Source organism: Phaseolus vulgaris, chromosome 4 (genome assembly GCF_051622355.1).
Source record: "Phaseolus vulgaris cultivar YP4 chromosome 4, ASM5162235v1, whole genome shotgun sequence".
NCBI classification, from domain to species: Eukaryota; Viridiplantae; Streptophyta; class Magnoliopsida; order Fabales; family Fabaceae; genus Phaseolus; species Phaseolus vulgaris.
In genome coordinates, this window is record NC_143501.1 from 15,204,863 (window position 1) to 15,227,843 (window position 22,981).

The window sequence follows — 22,981 nt, forward strand, 5'->3', positions numbered from 1 at the left end:
ATGGCTGAAAATAGACAAAATCCACCTAGAAGGACATTGGGAGACTATGCTATGCAACAAGGACCAAGGCATTTCTCCAGCATAGCCATACCTCCTGCCACCAAATCATTAGAAATGAAGCCAGCTTTTCTTAGCTTAATTAGCACTCATCAATTCACTGGAATGGATCATGAAGACCCTTATACTCATCGATCCACATTCTATGAGTTGGTTGGGACCATGGGCTTCGAGGAAAATGATATTGAATTTGTTTATCTGCGTCTATTTCCTTTCTCACTTGCAAGCAAAGCAAAAGAATGGTTAAAGTCGCATCCAAACCAGAGTCTAAGTAGCTAGAATGATGTAGAAGAGAAATTCCTACACAGATTATTCCCACTCTCTCGATATATCAAGGTTAAGTTTGATATCTCCACATTCAGGCAAGGGTCAGATGAACCTTTTTGTGAAGCTTGGGAATGCTTTAAAGTGATGTTAAGAAGATGTCCTAATCATGGCTTTGAGGATATTGCTCAGTTGAATATTTTCCATAATGGTTTGAGGCCTGATACTAAAATGATCTTGGATGCTGCAGCAGAAGGTACAATGATGAGTGTTGATGCAGAGCAAGCTACAAGAATCATTGATGCCTAGCTTCAACAGATTACCAAGCTCAACATGATAGATATACAGTGCAAAAGAAAGGGGTGTTTGATCTTAGTACTTCAGATGCAATTTTAGCACAAAACAAGATTTTGACTCAACAAATTGAGGCATTAACCAAGCAAATGTCAAAACTTCCTCAACAATTACATGCAATAAATTCTCTTTCAATTCAGAATCAAGCTTTGAAGTGTGATTTTTGTGGGGGAGATCATCTTAATGACCAATGCTCTTACCAAAATCCATCAGAGGAAGAGGTTCAGTATATGAATAATCAAGGAAGACAAGGTGGCTTTGCATCTAATTATCCAAATAACATGTCTCATGGGTGGAGGAATAATCCTAATCAAGGTTTTGGGTGGAAGCAAGAGGCTGGATCATCTAACAAACAAGCTCCTTATCAGCAACAACCACATTATCCTTCCATTCATGAGAGAACATCTAAATTGGAGGATACTTTTGAGAAGTTCATGCAAGCCTCTCTATCCAATAAGAAAAATACTGAAGCATCAATAAGAAATTTAGAGACACAGGTGGGGCAGCTGGCTAAACAGTTAGCTGGTAATCAAGGAAGTCAATTTTCAGCCAATACACAAACCAATCCCAAGGAACATTGCATGTCTATCACTACCAGAAGTGGAAAATTTATAGGAAAACGAATTGGAGATAATTTAGTTGTTGAGGAGGAGGTTTTAAAAGATAAAGAAAGTGAAAAAGAACAGATTGAGTGTGAGGGAGGAGAAGGAAGGAATAAGGAAAATATTATAGATATTGAAGAGAAAATAGAAAAAAATCAAAAAAGTGAGAAACAAGAGAGGAGTGTTCCTATAAAAGATGTACCTTATCCACATGCTCCTACAAAGAAAGACAAAGAAAGACAATTTGCAAGATTCATGGATATTCTCAAAATACTGCAAATTATCATTCCTTTTACTGAAGCTTTAGAGCAGATGCCTACATATGCTAAATTCATGAAGGAATTATTGACCAGGAAATAGTGGAATTGGAAGTTGGATGCAGTGCTATAATTCAAAAATCATTACCACAGAAATCCAAAGATCCTGGGAGTTTCACTTTTCCAGTTACCATAGGAAATCTCACCATTGGAAAGGCATTATTGGATCTTGGAGCTAGTATTAATTTGATGCCTTAATCAATGCTGAAGAAAATTGGAGATGTAGAAGTGAGACCAACAATAATGACTTTGCAGTTGGCTGATAGACCAATCAAATATCCACATGGAATAGTTGAAGATTTGTTGGTAAAGGTGGATAAATTTCTCTTCCCAGTAGATTTTGTTGTTATGGATATTGAAGAAGATGCTGAAGTCCCTTTGATATTGGGAAGACCATTTATGAAAACTACCAAAGTTATAATTGATGTAGACAAAGGAAAATTAAAGGTTTGTGTTCAAGATGAAGAAGTAAGCTTCAATGTTTTTGAAGCAATGAAGTATTCAAATGATCAAAAAGAGTGTTTCGGAGTGGATGTGATTGATGATATTTGTTTTGAAACTCAAAAAAATTGTTTAACAATTGAACCTTTAATGAAAGTTATCATGGATAGTATTGAAGACATAGATGAAGGGGAAAGTAAAGAAATACAGGACTGTGTTGAAGAGTTAGATAAGGCTAAAGAGATTCTTTATGATGCTAGTCAAAAGCAAGATCTAATCAAAGAAGAAATTTTTCAACCTCAGAAGATAGAATTGAAACAACTACCAACTCATTTGAAATATGTTTTTTTGGCAGAAAATGGGGAGAAACCAGTCATTCTCAGCAACTCGCTAACAGCATAAGAAGAAGAGGAAGTAGTGAAAATGTTAAAGTCAAATAAAGGAGCAATAGGATGGACTCTATCTGATTTGAAAGGCATAAGTCCTTCTTATTGTATGCACAAAATTCACATGGAAAAAGACTTCAAACCTGTAGCTCAACCTCAAAGACGCCTAAATCCTACTATGAAGGAAGTAGTAAAGAAAGAAGTTCAGAAGCTGTTGGAAGCAGGGATGGTTTATCCTATATCAAATAGTGCCTGGGTCAGTCTTGTGCAAGTAGTTCCAAAGAAAGGTGGCATGACAGTAATTCATAATGACAAAAATGAGTTAATTCCAACAAGAACAGTCACAGGTTGGAGGATGTGTATTGATTATAGAAAACTCAATCAAGCCACAAGAAAAGATCATTTTCCACTACCCTTCATGGATCAAATGCTGGAGAGATTGGCAGGCAAAGCTTATTATAGTTTTTTGGGTGGTTATTCAGGTTATAATTAAATTGTTGTAAATCCAGAAGATCAAGAAAAGACTGCTTTCACTTGTCCTTTTGGTATTTTTGCATATAGAAAGATGCCATTTGGACTGTGTAATGCTCCAACAACTTTTCAAAGATGCATGTTTGCTATTTTTGCAGATCTATTAGAAAAGGGAATTGAAGTTTTCATGGATGATTTTTCTGTTTATGGAGCTACTTTTAGTTCTTGTTTGAAGAATTTAGATACCGTACTAAAACGATGTGTGGAGACCAATCTTGTCCTCAATTGGGAAAAATGTCACTTTATGGTGAGAGAAGGTATAGTTTTAGGACACAAAATCTCTAGCAAAGGGATTGAGGTAGGTAAAGCCAAAGTTGAAGTTATAGAAAAGCTACCTCCACCAGTCAACATCAAAGGAATCATAAGTTTTCTAGGTCATGCTGGTTTTTACTGAATAAGCATACTCCATTTAATTTTGATGAAAACTGTTTAATTGCTTTTAAGAATTTAAAAGAAAAAGTCATTTTTGCACCCATAATCAGTGCACCTAATTGGCTTTATCATTTTGAACTGATGTGTGATGCTAGTGATTATGCAGGAGGAGCAGTATTGGGGCAAAGAAAAGAGAATTTTTTTCATGTGATACACTATGCAAGTAAAGTCTTAAATGATGCTCAAAGTAATTATACAACTACTGAAAAAGAATTGCTTGCTATAGTGTATGCACTTGAAAAATTTAGATCTTACCTTATTGGTTCTAAAGTGATTGTTTTTACTGACCATGCTGCAATTAGGTACTTGTTGACAAAATCAGATTCCAAGCCAAGACTAATAAGATGGATTCTTCTGCTGCAGGAATTTGATTTAGAAATAAAGGATAAAAAGGGCAATGAAAACAATGTGGCAGATCACTTATCAAGACTTGCAAATGAGGAAGTAACTGCAATTGAATCAGAAGTGATAGATGATTTTCTTGATGAAAAACTCCTTGCAATTCAAGAAAGGCCATGGTTTGCAGATTTGGCAAATTTTAAAGCTGCAGGAGTAGTTCCTGAAGATTTTGGATGGCATCAAAAGAAAAAGTTTTTCAAAGATGCTAATCATTATGTATGGGATGACCCTTATCTATTCAAAATTGGTGCAGATAACTTGATAAGGCGGTGTGTTACAAGAAATGAAGCTAAAAATATTGTATGGCATTGTCACAATTCACCATATGGAGGTCATTTCAATGGACAAAGGACAGCAGCTAAAGTGTTACAATCTGGATTTTATTGGCCAACTCTGTTCAAAGATGCACATGAACATGTTCAGAAGTGTGATAGTTGTCAAAGAACTGGAGCTATTACAAGAAGGCATGAAATGCCATTGCAGAACATTCAAGAAATTGAAATATTTGATTGTTGGGGAATTGATTTTATAGGACCACTGCCATCATCATTCTCAAATGAATATATCTTACTAGCAGTTGAGTATGTCTCTAGATGGGTGGAAGCAGCTGCAACTCAGAAAGCTGATGCCAAAACTGTAATCAAATTTCTCAAGAGAAATATTTTCACCAGGTTTGGTACTCCTAGAGTTTTGATAAGTGATGGAGGTTCACATTTTTGTAATGCTCAACTTCAAAAGGTTTTAGAACACTATGGAGTTAGACATAAAGTAGCAACAACCTACCATCCTCAAACTAATGGTCAGGCAGAGGTTTCTAACAGGGAAATTAAGAAGATTTTGGAGAAAACAGTATCTTCTTCCAGAAAGGATTGGTCCAACAAGCTTGTGGAAGCTCTCTAGGCTTATAAAACAACATTTAAGACACCTACATCTCTGTCTCCATTCAAATTGATTTATGGTAAAGCATGCCATCTTCCGGTAGAACTGGAACACAAAGCATACTGGGCAATCAAGTTTTTAAACTTTGATCCTAAAGTTGCTGGAGAGAAGAGAAAAGTGCAACTTCATGAACTTGAAGAAATGAGATTCAATGCTTACCAATCTTCAAAACTTTATAAAGATCGAGTCAAGTTTTATCATGACAGAAAATTTTTTAAAAGAACTTTTGAACCAGGTCAATTGGTGTTGTTATTTAATTCCAGGTTGAGGCTTTTCCCTGGAAAACTCAAATCAAAATGGTCAGTACCATTCCAAGTCAAACAAGTAAAACCATATGGAGCAGTGCAATTGGAAGATCCTGTCTCAAAAAGAAGTTGGGTGGTTAATGGACAAAGATTGAAGCATTATTTTGGTGGTGAAGTTGAAAGGCACACCACTATTTTTGTTTTGATTTAGTAGTATGTTTTAATATTTGAGGTTTTTAAAACCAGTTTGATATGTGAAATGGTCATGTAGGTTTGAAATGTTTGGTGAAATGAATGGATGGAAGAAAGCTTAGGAAGGTTTGAAACTTTTGGCAAAGACAAAATGAAAATTTTCAAGAGAATTTCATTGCAGGGTAATTTTAGCTTAAGCTAGAACTTTTAGCCTAAGCTAGATATGCAGAAAAAGAAAAAAAAATCTACAACTTTCGCTTGAGCTAAACTGAGCTAGCTTGAGCTAAATAACTCTTTTGATCTCTGCCAAACTTTAGCTTAAGCTAAAATGAGCTAGCTTAAGCTAGAGCAAATTTGTTGCTCTTTGCCAAACTTTAGCCTAAGCTAAAATGAGCTAGCTTGAGCTAGAGCAAATCTGTTGCTCTCTGCCAAACTTTAGTCTAAGCTAAAATGAGCTAGCTTGAGCTAGCTTGAGCTAGAGCAAATCTGTTGCTCCCTACCAAACTTTAGCTTAAGCTAAAACGAGCTAGAGCAAATTTGTTGCTCTCTGCCAAATATTAGCCTAAGCTAAGAAGATCTATCCTAAGCTAGTGGGATTTCTAAAAAAAAAAACTGCAGCATTTTATAAAAATCACATTTTGAAAACCCTGCACCCTAACTCAGTTTCAGAAGCGCCCTCTGTTCTAAAAAAAATCTCAAAGCTTCCATCTACATAACCATTCTCAAACAAACATTTCATCTACATTTTCATTATCAAGGTAAGTAATTACTCTTCTCCATAATCATTTTCATTGCCATTTCCATTCAACCAAGTCCAGTCATGCGTGTTTCTGCTTCCAGTTCACAGTTTCGTTTTTAAATTGAAAGATTCAATCTTTTTGAAATTTCAATGTCCTGATGTTGAATAGGATTGTGGAATAGGATAATCAAAGTTAAGTACGGTTTCCATGGATAAAATACCAAAACAAAAAGTACTCATTCAATTTCATTTCATACATTGCATATCAAGTGTTTGTTGAAATGCCAATCAAATAAAACACTTTGATTTTGAGAAATGTTATTTTCATATGTGCAGGAAGATGGGTCGTACCAAAACTTCACCAGCTATTAACCCAACACGGTCTAACAAAGGCAAAAGAGCTAGAGTTGAGTCACCTAGCCCACCAAGAAATATTGAGCCAACAAAAGACAAGAAACAAAGATATGAAGAGTTGAAAAGTTGAGCCTTTATTTCAGAAAGGAAGGTAATACTTTTGCCTCAACAATTTGATTCCTTTTTGAATGGACTACTGCAGAGAAATTGGACAAAGCTGGCAGACCCATATCCAAAGTATGATCCAAACATAATTCTGGAATTTTATACAAATGCTTGGGTTGAAGATCAGAATGATTTGAGGGCCAAAGTGAATGGGTAAATGGGTTTACTATGACAGGAACTTACAACCATATTTTTAGGAAATCCATTACCAGATAATGTGGAATGTGTTTATCAAGCAATCAAAGATTCAAAAGATGAACGGTTCAACGAGAGAGATATTGTAAAAAAAATTGTGCATTCCAAATAAATCATTTCAGACAGGATCCACTGGGCACTCATTAAGGGTCAAAAGAAAAGACATGAAGACTCTAGCTCAGGTTTGGATGACTTTTCTATTGGCTAATATTATACCTTTACGACATGTTTCAGATCTGAATTTACCTAGATGCCAATTGCTATATTCTATCATGAGAGATGACTATAAGGTTGATGTGGCTCAAATCATATCTGATCATATCTATAAAACTATAAGGCTGGAAATAAATAAAAATAATGAAAAAGCTAAAGGTTCATTAGGATTTCCAACACTCATTACAACTCTATGTGAAAGTCAAGGGGTGGCAAAGAATCCAACAATAAAAATCAGACCTGCCATTGACAAAAAATTCAGTGATCAGAATTGTATCAATCTTGAAGAAGCTCATCAACAACCACATCCTCCGCATCCAGCAGATCAACCTTCAACGGTTCCTTCAACACAACATTCTACAACTCCAATCACAATGGAGCATATCATGGAATATATCAGAGCTTCAACAGAGCACATCCAACTACAGAATGCCTCCAACCATAAGGGCATTTTGTACATTCAACAAGGCCTTTACCATGCTTCATCTCAAGGTCAAACTAATCCATGGATGACACCCACTGAATTTAATAATTATTTATCTTGGTCTGGGGACAGACACAATTTTTCAAGGGAAGCAGGAGCGTCTGGAGTTGCGATTAGAGTTGGAGGTGAATCTGAAATGAGAGCTGGACCATCTGGAGCAACAGAAGATGAAGATCCAAACCAAGTTTAGAATGTTGATGTTGGCACAGAGCGGAACACATAAGAGGAGATTGATACTTCTCATGCACAATGATTAGAAAGCTGGTTTTATCTTTTTTTTTTGTTTAACTTTAAGTTCAGTATTAATTTAGTTTAAGTAGTTTAGTTTAGTAAGTTGACTTTAGCAGTTTGGTTTAATATTTCTTACTTTAGATTTTGTTGATGACAAGCTTAAGTTAGTATAATGGTTGATGTTTGCATATTTTGTGAAGTGAAATCTTGTATATAGATAGATGATGGTATGATTTTTTGGAAAAAAGAAAGCAAACAATAGTTTTAAATTAGAACAACTAAATGAATTGATCGGGGACTTAATTTGAAAAAAGAATTTGTGGTTGGAACCATCACTCAAATTGAGAAAGGATATTAATGTGTAAAAGTTGGAACAAGGTAAATAGTTGAAAGCAATGTTTGAGAACAAATGAGGAATTGAAATTAGCCAACCAAGTGAGAGTGTGAAACCTTTAAACAGTTTGAGAGACTTTCACTAGTGAAGAGTTAATTGAGGTTGCCTAATTTTCTAGTCAATTTACATCACAAAATCAAATTTAGAGATGATTGAGGCATGTTTAATAAAGTTGGAGGTGAGAAAACTCAAAGCCAAACAGCTAACCTTTGCAATATATGATGAAATGTGCAGAAAAATAACCCTTTTTTTGAGCCAAATTTGTTTTATTGCACCCTAGCTTCTAATATACATATATTGTCCTACCTTGTGGTATGCTAACAAAAGGAGAGCATAGGTGCAATTCAAATTTCTATAATTAAAAGAATTGGGTTTGGTGTGGCTGCTAGGATTTTGAGAATGAAAAAAAAAAAAAAAGGGGGAATGAAAAAATTATCCAAATTCTCATTCTCTTTTCTAAAAAGAAAAGAAAAAGAAAAGCAAAGGGGATTACAAGAATATAAAAAGAAGCAATGTGAATGAATCTTATGGAAGGGATAATGGATAACACAATTAGAAAGTGAATTGCAAATATGCTAATCTTTTGTTAAGTGTGCATTTTGTTATCTTGGAAAAACCAAATTTTCTTTGTAACCCAGCCTCATTACAACCTGAAAAAGACCTCAAGATCTATGTTTGTAAAAGTGTTTGTAATTAACTGGAAATGAAGGGCAACCTTAAATTAACTTGGAAATCAGTGAAAAGAGGGAGAAAACACTCACCAGTGAGGAATAAAGAGAGAAATTCCTTAGTTTGATTCTCAGTGAAGAATAACAATTGTTTACCTTGGAAATTGAATACATTTTTAGCCTGTCTTGGTTTGAATTGATAGGAAAAACCATAATATTTTGTTGAATTATCTTGTTCTCTTTCCATGAAGTTGTTCTAATATTAAACTATAGATTTGATTTCTAAGGATTTTGGGGAAGAATGAACTCATATTTTTTGGGATTCAATTACTTTGCTTGAGGACAAGCAAGATTCTACGTTGGGGGGAATTTGATAAGTGTCAATGTGTAGTTTTTATGATTGATAAAATTGAACACTTTGGAACTTAATTGTTGCTTAATGTATGAAAATTACCCTAATCTGAGAATTATTGAATCTGATTATATATTTTGAACCAAGAAACAAATGAAGAAATTTAATCTCAATTTTTGTGTAAATTGCAGATGAATATGAAGCATTAAAAGAATTATTCAAGTTGGCATTGAAAGAAAGAAAGTAAAAACTTAATTGGATAACAAGAAGATTTAGCTCAAGCTAGAGGATTTAGCTCAAGCTAAAACTGTCCAAAGTTGATTAAAGGTGCAATACAATTCTAGCCCAGGCTAGAATTGCTAGCTCAAGCTAAAACTGTCCAGAGTTGATTAAAGGTGCAGTACTGATCTAGCTCAGGCTAGAATCGCTAGCTCAAGCTAAAAATGCACCGAAAGATCTAGCTTAAGCTAAAACGGGCTAGCTTGAACTAAAGTTGATTATATAAATTTTGAAACACAACTCAAAACTTGCGGTGGAAAAAATGTGAGATCTTTAGAGAGAAGTTAATGAGAGAAGAAGAAGGAGAACTCTATTCTTGGAGAAGAACTTGCTCAGATCAGCCTTTCTTATGCAATCCAAATCAAGAATGAAGATTGGAGGAGCTGTCATGAGTGGCTAAGTTCTTTCTAACTTGGGATTGAATGTAATTTACCTTAATCAAATGTATTCTTGGTGATATATATATATATATATATATATATATATAATATTCTCTTTTCTACTTGTTCTTGGTATTTTCGTTTTATGCTTATTGCTTGATTCTGTCTGATCAATAGAGTCTTGATTTTTATCCTTAAATTTAATTAGAAAGTACCTTTAAGGATCTGAAATAGACGAAAATACTTGATAACTTGTAATGCTAGGAATAGATTCCAGGTTATTAATTGCATCATAATTTTGTTCATAAAGCTGGATGATTTGTTAGATATCTAAGGAATCAGTATTTGAGAAATTATCTTATGAATTTCATCTGTGAGGAATCAAGGTGAATGACTTTAAATTAAGCATCAAGAATAAGTAGTTTTGAGTATTATATATTGTATTATTCAAAATACATATGATTGAGATAGACGCAATTCAATCCCAAGTATCTTTCTCTATATTTGATAAGTTAGCTTTGGTTTTGGTTGAATCAAACCTTAACTCTCCGAGTTATTTGTGAAATCTTTAATTTGATTATGAACAAAGTCTCAAAATTATTTTCTATACTTAATGAGTTTTACAACAAAACATCTTAATTAGAATTGTTCTCTGTGGGTTCGACATTCGTACTTTAAAGAGTACTATATTACAGTTGATTCGGTACACTTGCCGAGAAAAATCAACACTTAATATAACTATAGTTCATTTTTTTATGATGTAAGTATCTTTACCTATATTTTAATTTACTTTATGTTAAATTATTATTGATTATGCTTTAACTAATAACTTGTAGGTATTTGTCTGAAGTTTCTAATAATGGCGGGAATCAAGATATCTATGGATTCTTGGATCCCTATTTGATTAATCCAATTGGAGGAAAGAACGCATAAACTCCGTCATACATCACTAACAGTCTGAGTTCAGGGAAAACAATTTATCTTTGCCTTATATTAATGAGTAAGCTCAATTATAATTTGCCAAGTATTACTATTTCTTGTTTTAAATATTCACTAACTCTTTTCATGGATGATATAAGGGTCATTGGCAGTTACTTGTGTTATCCATAATTGATAAGACTGTTATAAACTTGATTTCGTATGTTACTTAAACGCCTACTAACGCGGTTTTTTGTATTAATCAAGGCATGGTGTGAATATAACATACTTATAGGTCGACACAGTGCAAAATATCAAAAGCTAACATGGTTGAATCTAAAGGTTTGTAATTTTTGTCTTCCTCTTTTCATTGCTTATCAATATTAACTTTTAATTTCTATTGAATTATAGTGCAATAGACAACCAGAAGGCTATGAGTGTGGCTATTAGTTATGCAATGAATGGTTACCATTGTAAGAGTAGACATTAAAAATATTGGGAGCATGTAATAGTATATAAATTATTCTTTATAATTCTTTAAAGTATATGTATCTTAATACTAATTAATGTGAACCTTATTTTGTAATGCAGTTCTTTATTGATGAGCAACCACTGCCTTTGGCCGCCATAGATTATGTGAGACGTGCTTGGGCAACATATTTCCTTAATTTCTATAACTCTAGGATAACTAATCAATAGTATTGTTGTATTGCTCTGTAGGAAAGGGTCTAAAACGGAGATTATGGTCATAACCGTCGTTTTAGACCTCGAGCATGCACAATGTTGGCAGTGTCAGGGAAAAAGGTCTAAAACGACAGTTATAACCATAATTGTCGTTTATGTGTGACTTATACACGACGGTTCCAGAATAGTCGTATATGTCTCAATAAAATAGATTACGAGTGCATAGACAGTAGTTTTGAAACCTTCGTTTAATTGTTAAAAAACCATTGTCGTTAACTTTTTTGCACAAATGATTGTAGGAAGAACTTCGTCAAGGTGCAGTTGTAAACACCCATATTATATTCTTAAAGTAACCACTAATAATAATATATGTTTAAGAAAAGTTTATATGTAATAAAAAAAATGTATAGTAACATTATAAGGCTCAATCCAAGTAATGAGATTTATAATGAAGTAGTATCTTAATAAAGTTTGATTCAATGTTTGAGAAGGGGAAACGAGTATATTTGTAGGGAGAAGAGCTCAAATGAGAGAATTAGCTATAGAGTTTCAAATCTCATGAATCATAGTTGTACAATCTATCTCTTTAATCCTATGGAACACAACTCCCTCCACCAACTTAGAGCATTTATATATTAAACCTTTTAAAACAATCCTGTATACAATTTTATTTTCTATTAAATCTTACATGGTTATTATAAATTCTTAAAACATATTTTAACACCCTTTCCTTATAGAAAAAAAAAGTGAATATGGATAAAGTTATATAACATATACTTTTTGTTTACTTTTTAATAATTTAATTTACTATTTTTACAATGAAGTTAGTTTCAACATATTTATTTTGTACTTTCCTAGATATTTTAAGGAAATTCCAGTGAAAAAGGACACTTTAGGAAAATATAGTTGAAAAAAAAGACTGAATTAGATAGTTAAGTTAAAAATGGTTAAATGTACTCCTTAATATTAGTATAAAAAATGCCCAAAATTATTAAAGCAAGTAAAAATCGATGGTAGAAAACTGGCATTAAATATTTTTTATTTTCAAAAATTCATTTTCTTAAATTTGTAAATGTTTTTATATTATTAATTATTAATTAATTTAAAGTAATCTTATATGTAAATTTTAGAATAAGTATTACAAAAGTTAATATCTTACCATTTTTAATCATAATTTATAATTATATGACTGTATAAAATACTTTTTATAGTCTCGTTTTATTCCAACGGATTTCTTTTAAGAAAATAAATGCGTATATTTAAGTTGTTACCTTAAATCCTATCTAACTAGCAGATTTGAAACCACTACAATTTAGATAAAAAAAAAGCTAAACAAATAGCTAATTAATATATATATATATGTATATATATATATATATATATATTTAATATGATAGATTTTAGTTGGATAAATTTTTAGTGTAGCGTATATTTTATAGTTTAATAGATTTTATCTTAACAAATGAATTAATAAATAAATAAATTGCTCTTGATAATTTTTCATTTTCTTAAATCATTATTTATATCCACGCATTAATTTGTGTACTTATTATAAAAAATATTATTTAAATCATGAAAGCCATCTTTGGTGATACGATGTGTAAAAATCTAATATTTGAGAAATAAAATCAAATTAGGATGGATTATCATCGTAATATCAGAAATAATTTTTCTAAAGAAAATCTTCAACTTGATAAAGTGCCAAACAAAATTCAAAATTTAAAGTAAATCGCAATTAAATCATATTATTAGAAAGGATTACAAAATCATAAATAAAATAAAAAGGAAAACTTATAAATAGATTATGTGACATTAATATTTTAAAGATTTTATCATAATCTTGTCTTTTTCTGCGAAATGCATGGTTACAAGATTTCTCCATTTGCCTATATATACAAGGGACTCGTCTCACGGTTTTACTTCACTACGCTTCAAATCTTCTTCTTTTGGTGAATTCCAATTCTTCTTGCTTCGAGTTTCAACATTTTTTCTCTGGAAGTCAATTACACGGTACATTATATTCGATTTAGTTAATGATTGATCACATCATGTGTGTACTTTATGAGCATATTCGTTCTATTTCAAGTTTTAACCGTCAAAAGTTGATCTTGCACAATGATTTGTACAAGAAAGCACATACATTTCGTGGACGAATTTGCTTGGGCTTCAAGCTAATTTGTGAAACAAGTTTTGTAGCATCTTGCCCTGCCATGTACTTGCATGTATATTCCTTGTGCAAGTGTCAAAAATTGGTTCATAGATGAACCCTTTTTCTTATTAATATAAAGTTCTTATTTTTCGTGCTTTATTTGTGTGATGATTTAGCAGGAAGAATAGTACATTGATATCTAAGGAGGGAATGGAAAAGGTGTTGATGGGTGGAAGAATGGAGAAAAAGGGTGTGAAGGCAAAGACGAAGATTGTGTGCACTTTGGGACCATCAAGTAGGTCTGTGGAGATGCTGGAGAAGCTTCTCAAGGCAGGGATGAACGTGGCTCGCTTCAACTTCTCTCATGGTTCTCACTATTATCACCAAGAGACCCTTGACAATCTCAGGAATGCAATGAACAACACTGGCATTCTCTGTGCTGTCATGTTGGATACCAAGGTTTCAAAACTCTTTCACCTTTTACCTGCTTTTACAAGTTACTTTGTTATATTATTTTAATTTTCAATTTTTGCATTTTAGTTACATTGGTAATAGAATACGTTAAGTAGGTATACAACAGATTCAAATGAGTGAATTGTTCTTTTTGGGTATATTCTTTGAGGTGCATCATGGCATTGGTGATGCTACTTTGAGAGCTTCATTCTGTCACTGATGATTTGAGAATGGTCATTTGACATATTTGGTTTTGGTGTTTATGTTTGAAAAAAATTGCAGGGTCCAGAGATCAGAACTGGGTTTTTGAAAGAAGGGAAACCTATACAAATCCATAGAGGACAAGAAATCACAATCACGACTGATTACAGTATAAAGGGTGATGAGAAGATGATCAGCATGAGCTACAAGAAGTTGGCACACGATTTGAGTCCAGGGAGTAATATTCTGTGTGCTGATGGGACAATAAGCTTCACTGTCTTGGAACGTAGCAAGGAGAATGGCCTGATTCGATGTCGGTGTGAAAATTCTGCAGTTTTGGGAGAGAGGAAGAATGTTAATCTTCCCGGAGTGGTTGTTGATCTTCCAACCTTGACAGAGAAGGACAAGGAGGACATTTTGGGGTGGGGGGTTCCTAATAAGATTGACATCATTGCTCTCTCTTTTGTTAGAAAAGGTTCAGACCTTGTGGAGGTCAGAAATCTACTTGGAGAGCATGCCAAAAACATACTTCTTATGTCCAAGGTATCCCATCCATCCATCTTATTGTCAAATCATCAAATGAAATATCAACCGTTCTTTAGAATGCAACAGGACTTGTTTGATTGGACAAAATGTTTGTTTTTACCCTTTTTTTCAAAATTCCTTGTAGAAATTACCTGTTATCTTCACTTTGATTCCATTTTCAGTGATTCGCAAGTTACCAATACAATTACCTGAAAACAAGAAAAAATGTTAAAGCAAAAAGTTCCTATACTTATTAGTCATGTTCTTGTCTTTGTTAGGTTGAAAATCAAGAGGGCATTGCTAATTTTGATGACATACTTGCAAATTCAGACGCATTCATGGTGGCAAGAGGTGACTTGGGAATGGAAATTCCAATTGAGAAAATCTTTCTTGCTCAGAAATTAATGATACACAAATCAAACATACAAGGCAAGCCTGTGGTGACTGCCACCCAGATGTTAGAGTCCATGATCAAATCAACCCGGCCTACCCGAGCCGAGGCCACTGATGTTGCCAATGCAGTCCTTGATGGCACAGACTGTGTTATGCTTAGTGGGGAAACTGCTGCAGGAGACAATCCAGAGATTGCTGTCCAAACCATGGCTAGAATCTGTTCTGAAGCAGAAAGTTTCATAGACTACGGTGATCTATTCAAAAGAATTATGGAAACAGCTCCCACTCCAATGAGTCCTTTGGAGAGCATGGCTTCAGCAGCAGTCAGGACTGGAAGGTGCATCAATGCTGCTCTAATCTTAGTGCTGACTAGAGGTGGAACCACTTCAAAACTTGTGGCCAAGTATAGACCCAGCATGCCTATTCTCTCTGTGGTAGTTCCTGAGATAACCACAGATTCTTTTGAATGGTTCTGCAGTGAAGAAGCCCCTGCAAGGCATAGTCTTATCTACCGCGGCCTAGTACCTGTTTTGGCCACTGGTTCTTGTGGGGCCTCCCAGACTGAGTCAACACAAGAAACCATCAAGTTTGCTCTTTCATATGCAATGAAAACTGGCTTGTGCACCCCTGGAGACAGTATTGTAGCACTGTTCCGAGTTGAATCCAGTACTGTGATCAAGATATTGGATGTTTGTTAACTGAGGACAAAAGTCTAGGACTAGGACTAGGACTTAGAACTAGGACCAAACCCTTGTTTTTAGTTTTTCACTTTTTAGTTTTTAGGCTTCTTTTTACGCTCTTTGTACTTTTGTTTTCACAAAATAGCTCTTTGTTCTCTTTCTGATTTCATTGAAGGGAATCTGGTGTGAGAATTAAATATCAATATACCATTAGTCCTGAAATTTGAGCATTACTCAATTTAGTTCTTGATTTTATGAAAAGCAAATTTGGATCCTAACTTCTACAACAATTAATCTAGTCTCTGATTTTGACAGCACTGTTAATTTGGTTTTTGCATTTGACAAAATAGTCAATTTGATCCTTGACATTAGAAATCAAATTCACTGTATAAAACAATATGAGGGACCAAACTGATTGATATGAACCCAAGTTAAGAACTAAAATGATTGATATTTGATAAAGTCTGGGATTGAATTGACCAATGTACAACAATATTAAGGACCACAGTGATTGATGTGAACCAAAGTTCAGAACTAAAATGTCAGTTAGTTAGAGATCATGTACTCAAAGTTGTTTTTTTGTAACTTTATAAACTAATGTTATTGTTTCTCGGGAACTAAACATTAACAGTGATACCATGTTCATTTTCTTTTTGGATTGGTAAACAAAAGAATGCAGTATATTTTACCAGAAAATAGTACTAAAACTTATTCTTCTTTTGCAAATATTTACAAACATATACGTATTTGAATTGTACAAGAAAGTGAGACTAGGAAATCTAAAACATGGAAGGATTTAAGAGGCATGACAGTGTCCAGAGTTATCTGTTCATGCTTGATGAAGATGATGAAGACAAGACCCTAAAAGGGTTTAATAAACGGTTAACTAATACAACTTTAGCCGGAGCATTAAGGTTTTTTAGCTCTCTGCGGCTATATCACAATCAGAAGTGCAGCTGCATCAATCGCATGTGTGAAATTTCCTACAAGGATAACAACAAAACTGCAACTTGAAACACAAGAAAGCTTTGATCAGGGAGAAGGAAGAAAATTGCTAAATGATTGCAGCACTGGAAACCAATTCCTCCTTCCATTTCTTGGTCTCTCTTCTCCAGCTCTGACTATCTCACTGTTTTGATTGCCATTTCCAATTCCCACATTGGCTTCAACATTTGGATCCTCATATGGCATCTGAAACCTGCATACTGGACAAGAACCATGAAGTTTGAGCCATGAGACAATGCAATCAGCATGGAACTTATGCTTGCATGGCATCTCCTTTGCCTCAATCCCGACCTCAACATCCTCCAAGCACACTGTGCACTGCAACTTCTCCTCACTAGTCACACTAGGCAATGCTTCAATTGCTGCCTTCTGTGCTGGAGGGTTCACACTAGCATACCCACCAGGACCAATCTGTGCCAAGTGTTGTAGTAACAAATCAAAGCCAGATCCTACCACAAGGTCATTCAGGGAGCTTCCAACTACATTATTCTCATTTGGACTACTTGTGTGGTTCAAGTTAGGGCCTCTCACAATAAGGGCGCCTTCATTGAATGGATCAATCACAAGTATGCTGCTGCTATCCATGTTCCTATTGTCTTCAAGGTTTTCAAATTCAGACACCATCCTCACATGAAGTCCCCGGAAAAGATGCATCATGTAGGATGAAGTTCTTCTTCTTCTTCCAAGCACAAGCTCATTTTCCATCTGTTGCTCAACCTCTTCTTCCTCCCCCCTTGAGCTGCTACCTACATGTGGAGCAATCCTTGCTAGAGAAGGACTGAAAGCACCCATCAAACCAAGAAAAATTGGGGCATAAAGTGAGAACACCCAAGCTGACCTCAAGTCAATAACATCATTCTGGTCCCTTAGGTTGTCCATTACCTCAGAAAACTCTGTCTCGCAAAATGGGCATATGTTCTCAGCATCACTAATTGGGTTCACCATTTTAGAGCATATGTTACACCAATGCACACCTTCCATGTCATTCTCCATCTCCCTTTCTGAACATAACTTGTGCCAATCTTTTCTTCTTTTTGTTTATCTAAATGTGCAACAACAATAGCTTATCATTAATAACCATTCAATGAAGGTGGCATTCTCTTGAAAATTAAAACATGTTTGGTATTCTTCTCTAGCTACCTCATGTTATTTTCTGAAATCCCTTCGCATATAGCATAGTTGAAGCACCATCAACCGAGGAAGAGGAGAAGAATCTGAAAGAGACATGTTATGCAAAGAACAAACAATCAAATTTCAATTACCCATTTGCAGATCAATTACATAAAATAAAATGTGGTTATCAAAATACTGATGAAAAGGTTATTCTTACCATTTTTATTTTTTTTTAGTAGTGAAAGTGGATGAACATTTAACATTCCATGGTGTAATGCCATCTTATACCTTCTGCAAATGTTCTTTTTTAGTTTTGGTTTGTTTTAGGTGGGACGGTTACACCAATCATTTTTTGCTTTATTATGGGTTTTTAAGTTTAAATTAGAATTCAGTTTTTGCTTGATTTGCTTTTACTATGCAAAGCTATGTTGATTGTAAGGTAAATTTAGAATGTACTCTTTTTTAGCTAGATTATTACATGACAAGGCCCGTCAACTTTCATTTGAATATGGAGTTTTCTAAATTTAATGAGAACGAATTTAGGAGAAAATTAACCTTTAAAAACTCAATCTTCATATGAAGGATTGACTCCATGGATTTAGAAGAGATATTTGACTGTGTTGACTCTTTGAACTCCATATCAAGCAAGTAGTGTCCCACCATGGAATTTTAGTATGTACTTCTAAAGTATTAGAAAAATTAAGAATTTTGCGTTACTTTGAAATAAAAGTAATACTTAAATTAAAAGTATACAATTTTGTTACTATGTTCGAGTTTTTTCTACTTTTATTTTTTAAATATCAAAAAATTTAAATAAAAAATTCAATTCAATTTTTTTCTTAAATATATATTTTGAAATATCTCTTTGTATAATGTTTGTATTAGTTGAACACCTAATTTCTTTCTATATTAGAAAAGTCGCGTAATATTAATTCAAATGTTTATACATCAAGCCTTAACATGTAAGCATGATAAGTTCACAATTTTAACATCTACAGATATATTTCAACTTTAAATTGAATGCACTTTTTACGTACTATGGGGAAAATAATAGATATGAGAGACATTTCAATTAACTAGAGATAAAAGAAATTAAATTCAATAAGACACAATTTAGAGAATTATAAACCATTTATTAATTATTATTATCGAACTTTCACTAGTACAAAAATATTAATACAACGACTTCAAACATATACAGTTATTATAGAACCATCGTTAAAAAAGAGGCGGTAGAAAACTTATAATTAATTTGAATTTTAACAACGGTTTGCTTTGTGAACTGTCGTTATAAGTCAATTTAGGTTTTAACTGTTCTATTAACTGTCGTTAATACAGTTATTATATAACCGTTGTTAAAAAAGAGGCGGTAGAAAACTTATAATTAATTTGGATTTTAACAACGGTTTGCTTTGTGAACTGTCGTTATAAGTCAATTTAGGTTTTAAACAACGACAGTTGTTCTATTAAGTGTCGTTATATGCATTGCTTTTAACTTCCGCGCCCAACTCCTCTCATTTTTACTTTGGGTGTTTTCTTTCTTCTTTCACTTTGCCCATTCACTCTTCCTTCTTCACTATCCACTGACACTAGTTCTCTCATATCACCTACGTTCCACTACCACTGTCACAAGTCCTTCGCAACCCCGAGGTTACCACTGCCAGCAACCGTCGCGCCCCTGAGCCCTCCGCGTCCGAGCCACCAACGTCGTAGCACCCTCTTCGCCCGTGCCGCCCACTTCGCAGCACCCTCCGTGGTCGCGCTGCCAACGTCAAAGCACCCTCCGCGCCCGCACCGCCAACGTCGCAACACCCTCCGCATCGTAACTAGCTTTGGGTTGTTTGGGTTTATGCTACTTTCCATTTAGGAAGGTTGGATCTTGGCTTTGGTGAGGAAAAACACACTCAAAGGGTACTGGTTTTCTTTCTAAAGTTCTGAACTTTCTATGGAGCTCAAGATCCGGATACCAACATATTTGGCCGGTAAGTGTCTCTACTCAGTCACCAAAACTCTTCTCTTTGTTTCTCATTATTTGGTTAATTTATTGAGCAAATGACAATGGGTGGTTTAATTTGTAGGACATCGAATTTGGATGGAGAATAGTGTAACAGGGAGCATAATAGGATTCCTATGATCTGCATTCTGGATTGTGGGAGGTGTTAGTGGAGGAGAAATATTTGTAACCATCTTTCCATCGTCATTGGATTTGATAAAAAAAATCAGCTACTGAAATCTCCAAATGTAAGAATTATTACAGATCTCTCAACACTGGTGCTGTAATAAATTAGTTCAGATAAAAAATCTTTTTAGTCAGCATTTTTGTGGGTATAATCTAGTTTTTTGAAAACAAAAACAAGAATAAAAGTTGCTTGCATTGTGGATTGAATTTAAAATTGAAAATATATAATTCTTCACTTTAACATAAAATATTATTGGATAGAATAGAGTTTGATGCAATTATAAAGAAAATTTATCATTGGTATTTTTATCCAAACTCAATGAATATGTTTATTATATATACTGAACCTAAGTACTTGGAAATTTAGTTTGTAATTATATTATTACTTTTTACAACTTTTTATATCCACTAAGACTGCGCAGAATAATTTATATTAAGTAGTTTTAATTTAACTAAGATAAGGTTTTGATTTTAAATACTTAAAATAATTAAATTTAACTTTTATGCACCGCCAGATTAACATTTATTTATTAATCAACATATTTATTCCTGTATATATCATTTTATGATTAATTAATGCAATGATATGATTTACTATAATTTTTCTTTTCAATTAGTGTGAAAAAGTATAAAATAATTAATATGATTGGGTAAATCTAAAATAATAAAAATAGATTGAAAGAGTTAAAGGGTAATTTTTGTCTTTTTAAGGAAAGTTTTGTCTGTGAGCTAAATAAAAATTAAGATTTTGTTATGATTATCTCTGTTATCAAAATTATATATGCCGCTTTTGTTAATTGAAAATCGAAGAAGCTTTGTGTTGTGAATATCATCAGGATCATCATCGTGATTTTTTTCTGAATGATACCATTTATAAAGACGATTTCTTTGGAACCGTCTTTAAAAATAAACTTTTTTTTCTATTTATTTTTAGAATAACGGCATTTTTATATGTGTCGTTAATATGTTTTTAAAACAACAATTTTAGAATCTTTGTTATAACCAGTTGATTTATAACGATAATCAAAATAACGACAAATTTATAGCCGTCTTCATATGGTCTTTTTAATTGTTATTAAAGTACTTTTTTGTAGTAGTGTTTAAGATTTTAAAATAGAGTGTCTAGCATAGTTTTCTTATAGTGCAAATGAGAGTAATCCACTGTTTTATAAAAAATCCGCATAACTAGATGAAACTGGACCATAATTAGAATCATTGTTTAAATTTGGCTTTTAAATACATTTTATCTTATTTGACCTTGATCATCTGCAAAGATTCCAAACTTAATAATGATAATGCAAATGAAGATTAATAATGCGTTGAAGTTTGGAAAGTCTCTCACTAAAGAAAGATTAGATGGTCTTACTTGACACACCCATTAAACGGTCTTTCTAGAACGTCTAATGCTGAAAAAGTTGATTTGAAGAGAAATATTTGAATCTAGTTATCCTTTGCAAAGATTTTAAAGATTTTCCAATAAAAAAATTAATTCACTTTGAAAATTGGAAAGTTTGGTTATGGAAGGACTAGACAATCTTCTGAAGCGTCTACTGATGGATGCTCCATTATGGAAAAGGAAGATATTAATTTCGTACTTCTATTATTCTGAGGAAACAAGAACAAATCAACTCAATCTTATGCAGGGAAATTCTCTCAAATTTTGCAACCAAATACTCTTCTGTAAAACACATCAAAAATAGAGCAAATATCATTCAAAAATATTATTTAAGTAAATCTTCTTAAATATCTTACACAACAGCGATAGATTTAATAACAATATTAATAACACTAATAATAATAATAATGGTATTAATATTTATAATATCAATAATAATAAAAAATAATCATATTAATAATAATATTAATAATAATGTTAATAACAATTAATAATTATAATAACTAAAAATAATATTAATAAAAATAATAATAATAATGTACTAGTCCGACGTGCTCGGGACCTCAACCCAAACACTTAGGTGTAGTAACTCGATTAGACAAGCCAGTTTGAGAGATACCTAACTCGGCCTAAGGTGAGTAACGGGCCCAATGGTTTGTCATGAGGTCAGCCCAGACTGTTGATCAAGAGTGATCAAGTGCTTTGAAGAATCCAAATCCAAGGTGTTTGATGAAAGGCTGGTGTTGTTGTTGTGTGTGGGTGGGATCTGGGTAGATTAAAGTGTGATCCACTCTTTTGTTGAATCTAAAACAGATGTGAATTAAAACTTTTTTGAAATTATATGTTTTTCCAACTAAGTGAAAAACAACATGTTGTTTTGTCGAATCAACCGGTTGTTTTGTTCTTAGATGTTTTGAAAAAGGTTGAAAGTTGTTTGATTTGGTTGACTTAACTGTCAAATCAAATCAATCGGTTGTTTCGTGGTTTTAACCGGTTGTTTCTTTGAAAATCCTAACAGAATTATGTTTTGTTTGGTGAATCTTTTTTAAATGATTTCTAACTGAATACGCTCCTTCATTAAATGTTTTAACCAATCTTTGGAAAATATAAATAATTTGTTATATGTTTCTAAAGAGTAAGAAAAAGTTTTGAGAAATTCAGTTTGACATATTTGATCTCAAGTTTTCAAGATTCACATCAAGCTTTTGATTTTCAAGAGTGAGTGGAATAGGATTGCAATTGTATTCTTTTCAGATTGTTCTTTGATCATGTGTAATCCTTTCTTAATCTTCTCTATTTCTATTGTTGTATTGCCAAGAAGTGTTGTGTGTTCTTGAGGTGTTAAAGATCAATACTCTTGGTGTGGTTAGCCAAAGGTAGTGTGTTTCTTGAGGGGTTCAAGGTCACTGCTTTGGTGTGTGGTGTTTTGAAATCTGGTTTGATTGCTTAGTGGATTACCCAGTGGTTTCTGAGAACTGGAAGTAGCTCTTGTTGTAAGAGTGAACCAATATAAATTGTTCGTGTGCATTTCTCTTTCTCTGAACTCCTTTAAATTCTGTTTTTAAGCTGTTTAAGTTTTAACTGGTATAAACAACCGATTGATTCGAAGAAACAACTGATTGCTTTTCTGTGTTTTGCTTTAAAACAGTTTGTGTTTTTGGCTAACTTGATT

At 33.3% G+C, this 22,981-nt stretch overlaps 2 protein-coding genes and 2 pseudogenes across 2 annotated transcripts; 2 read left to right on the forward strand and 2 right to left on the reverse strand.

Annotated features, from left to right (window-relative positions):
• LOC150027928 (uncharacterized) lies at positions 1–7,499 on the forward strand (annotated as a pseudogene).
• On the reverse strand, positions 391–497 carry LOC137838954 (small nucleolar RNA R71; annotated as a pseudogene).
• A 5,630-nt stretch (positions 7,500–13,129) lies between the features above and the next one.
• Positions 13,130–15,849, forward strand: LOC137837331 (pyruvate kinase, cytosolic isozyme). Its single transcript, XM_068646312.2, has 4 exons — positions 13,130–13,225; positions 13,544–13,823; positions 14,100–14,561; positions 14,822–15,849. Exons 2-4 carry the CDS (start codon positions 13,575–13,577, stop codon positions 15,632–15,634), a joined length of 1,524 nt encoding a protein of 507 aa, XP_068502413.2. The 5' UTR covers positions 13,130–13,225; positions 13,544–13,574; the 3' UTR covers positions 15,635–15,849.
• A 533-nt stretch (positions 15,850–16,382) lies between these two features.
• On the reverse strand, positions 16,383–17,651 carry LOC137836433 (E3 ubiquitin-protein ligase SIRP1). Its single transcript, XM_068645151.2, has one exon. The coding sequence runs from the start codon at positions 17,612–17,614 to the stop codon at positions 16,649–16,651; it is 966 nt and encodes a 321-aa protein (XP_068501252.1). The 5' UTR covers positions 17,615–17,651; the 3' UTR covers positions 16,383–16,648.
• Between the last annotated feature and the right edge of the window lie 5,330 nt (positions 17,652–22,981).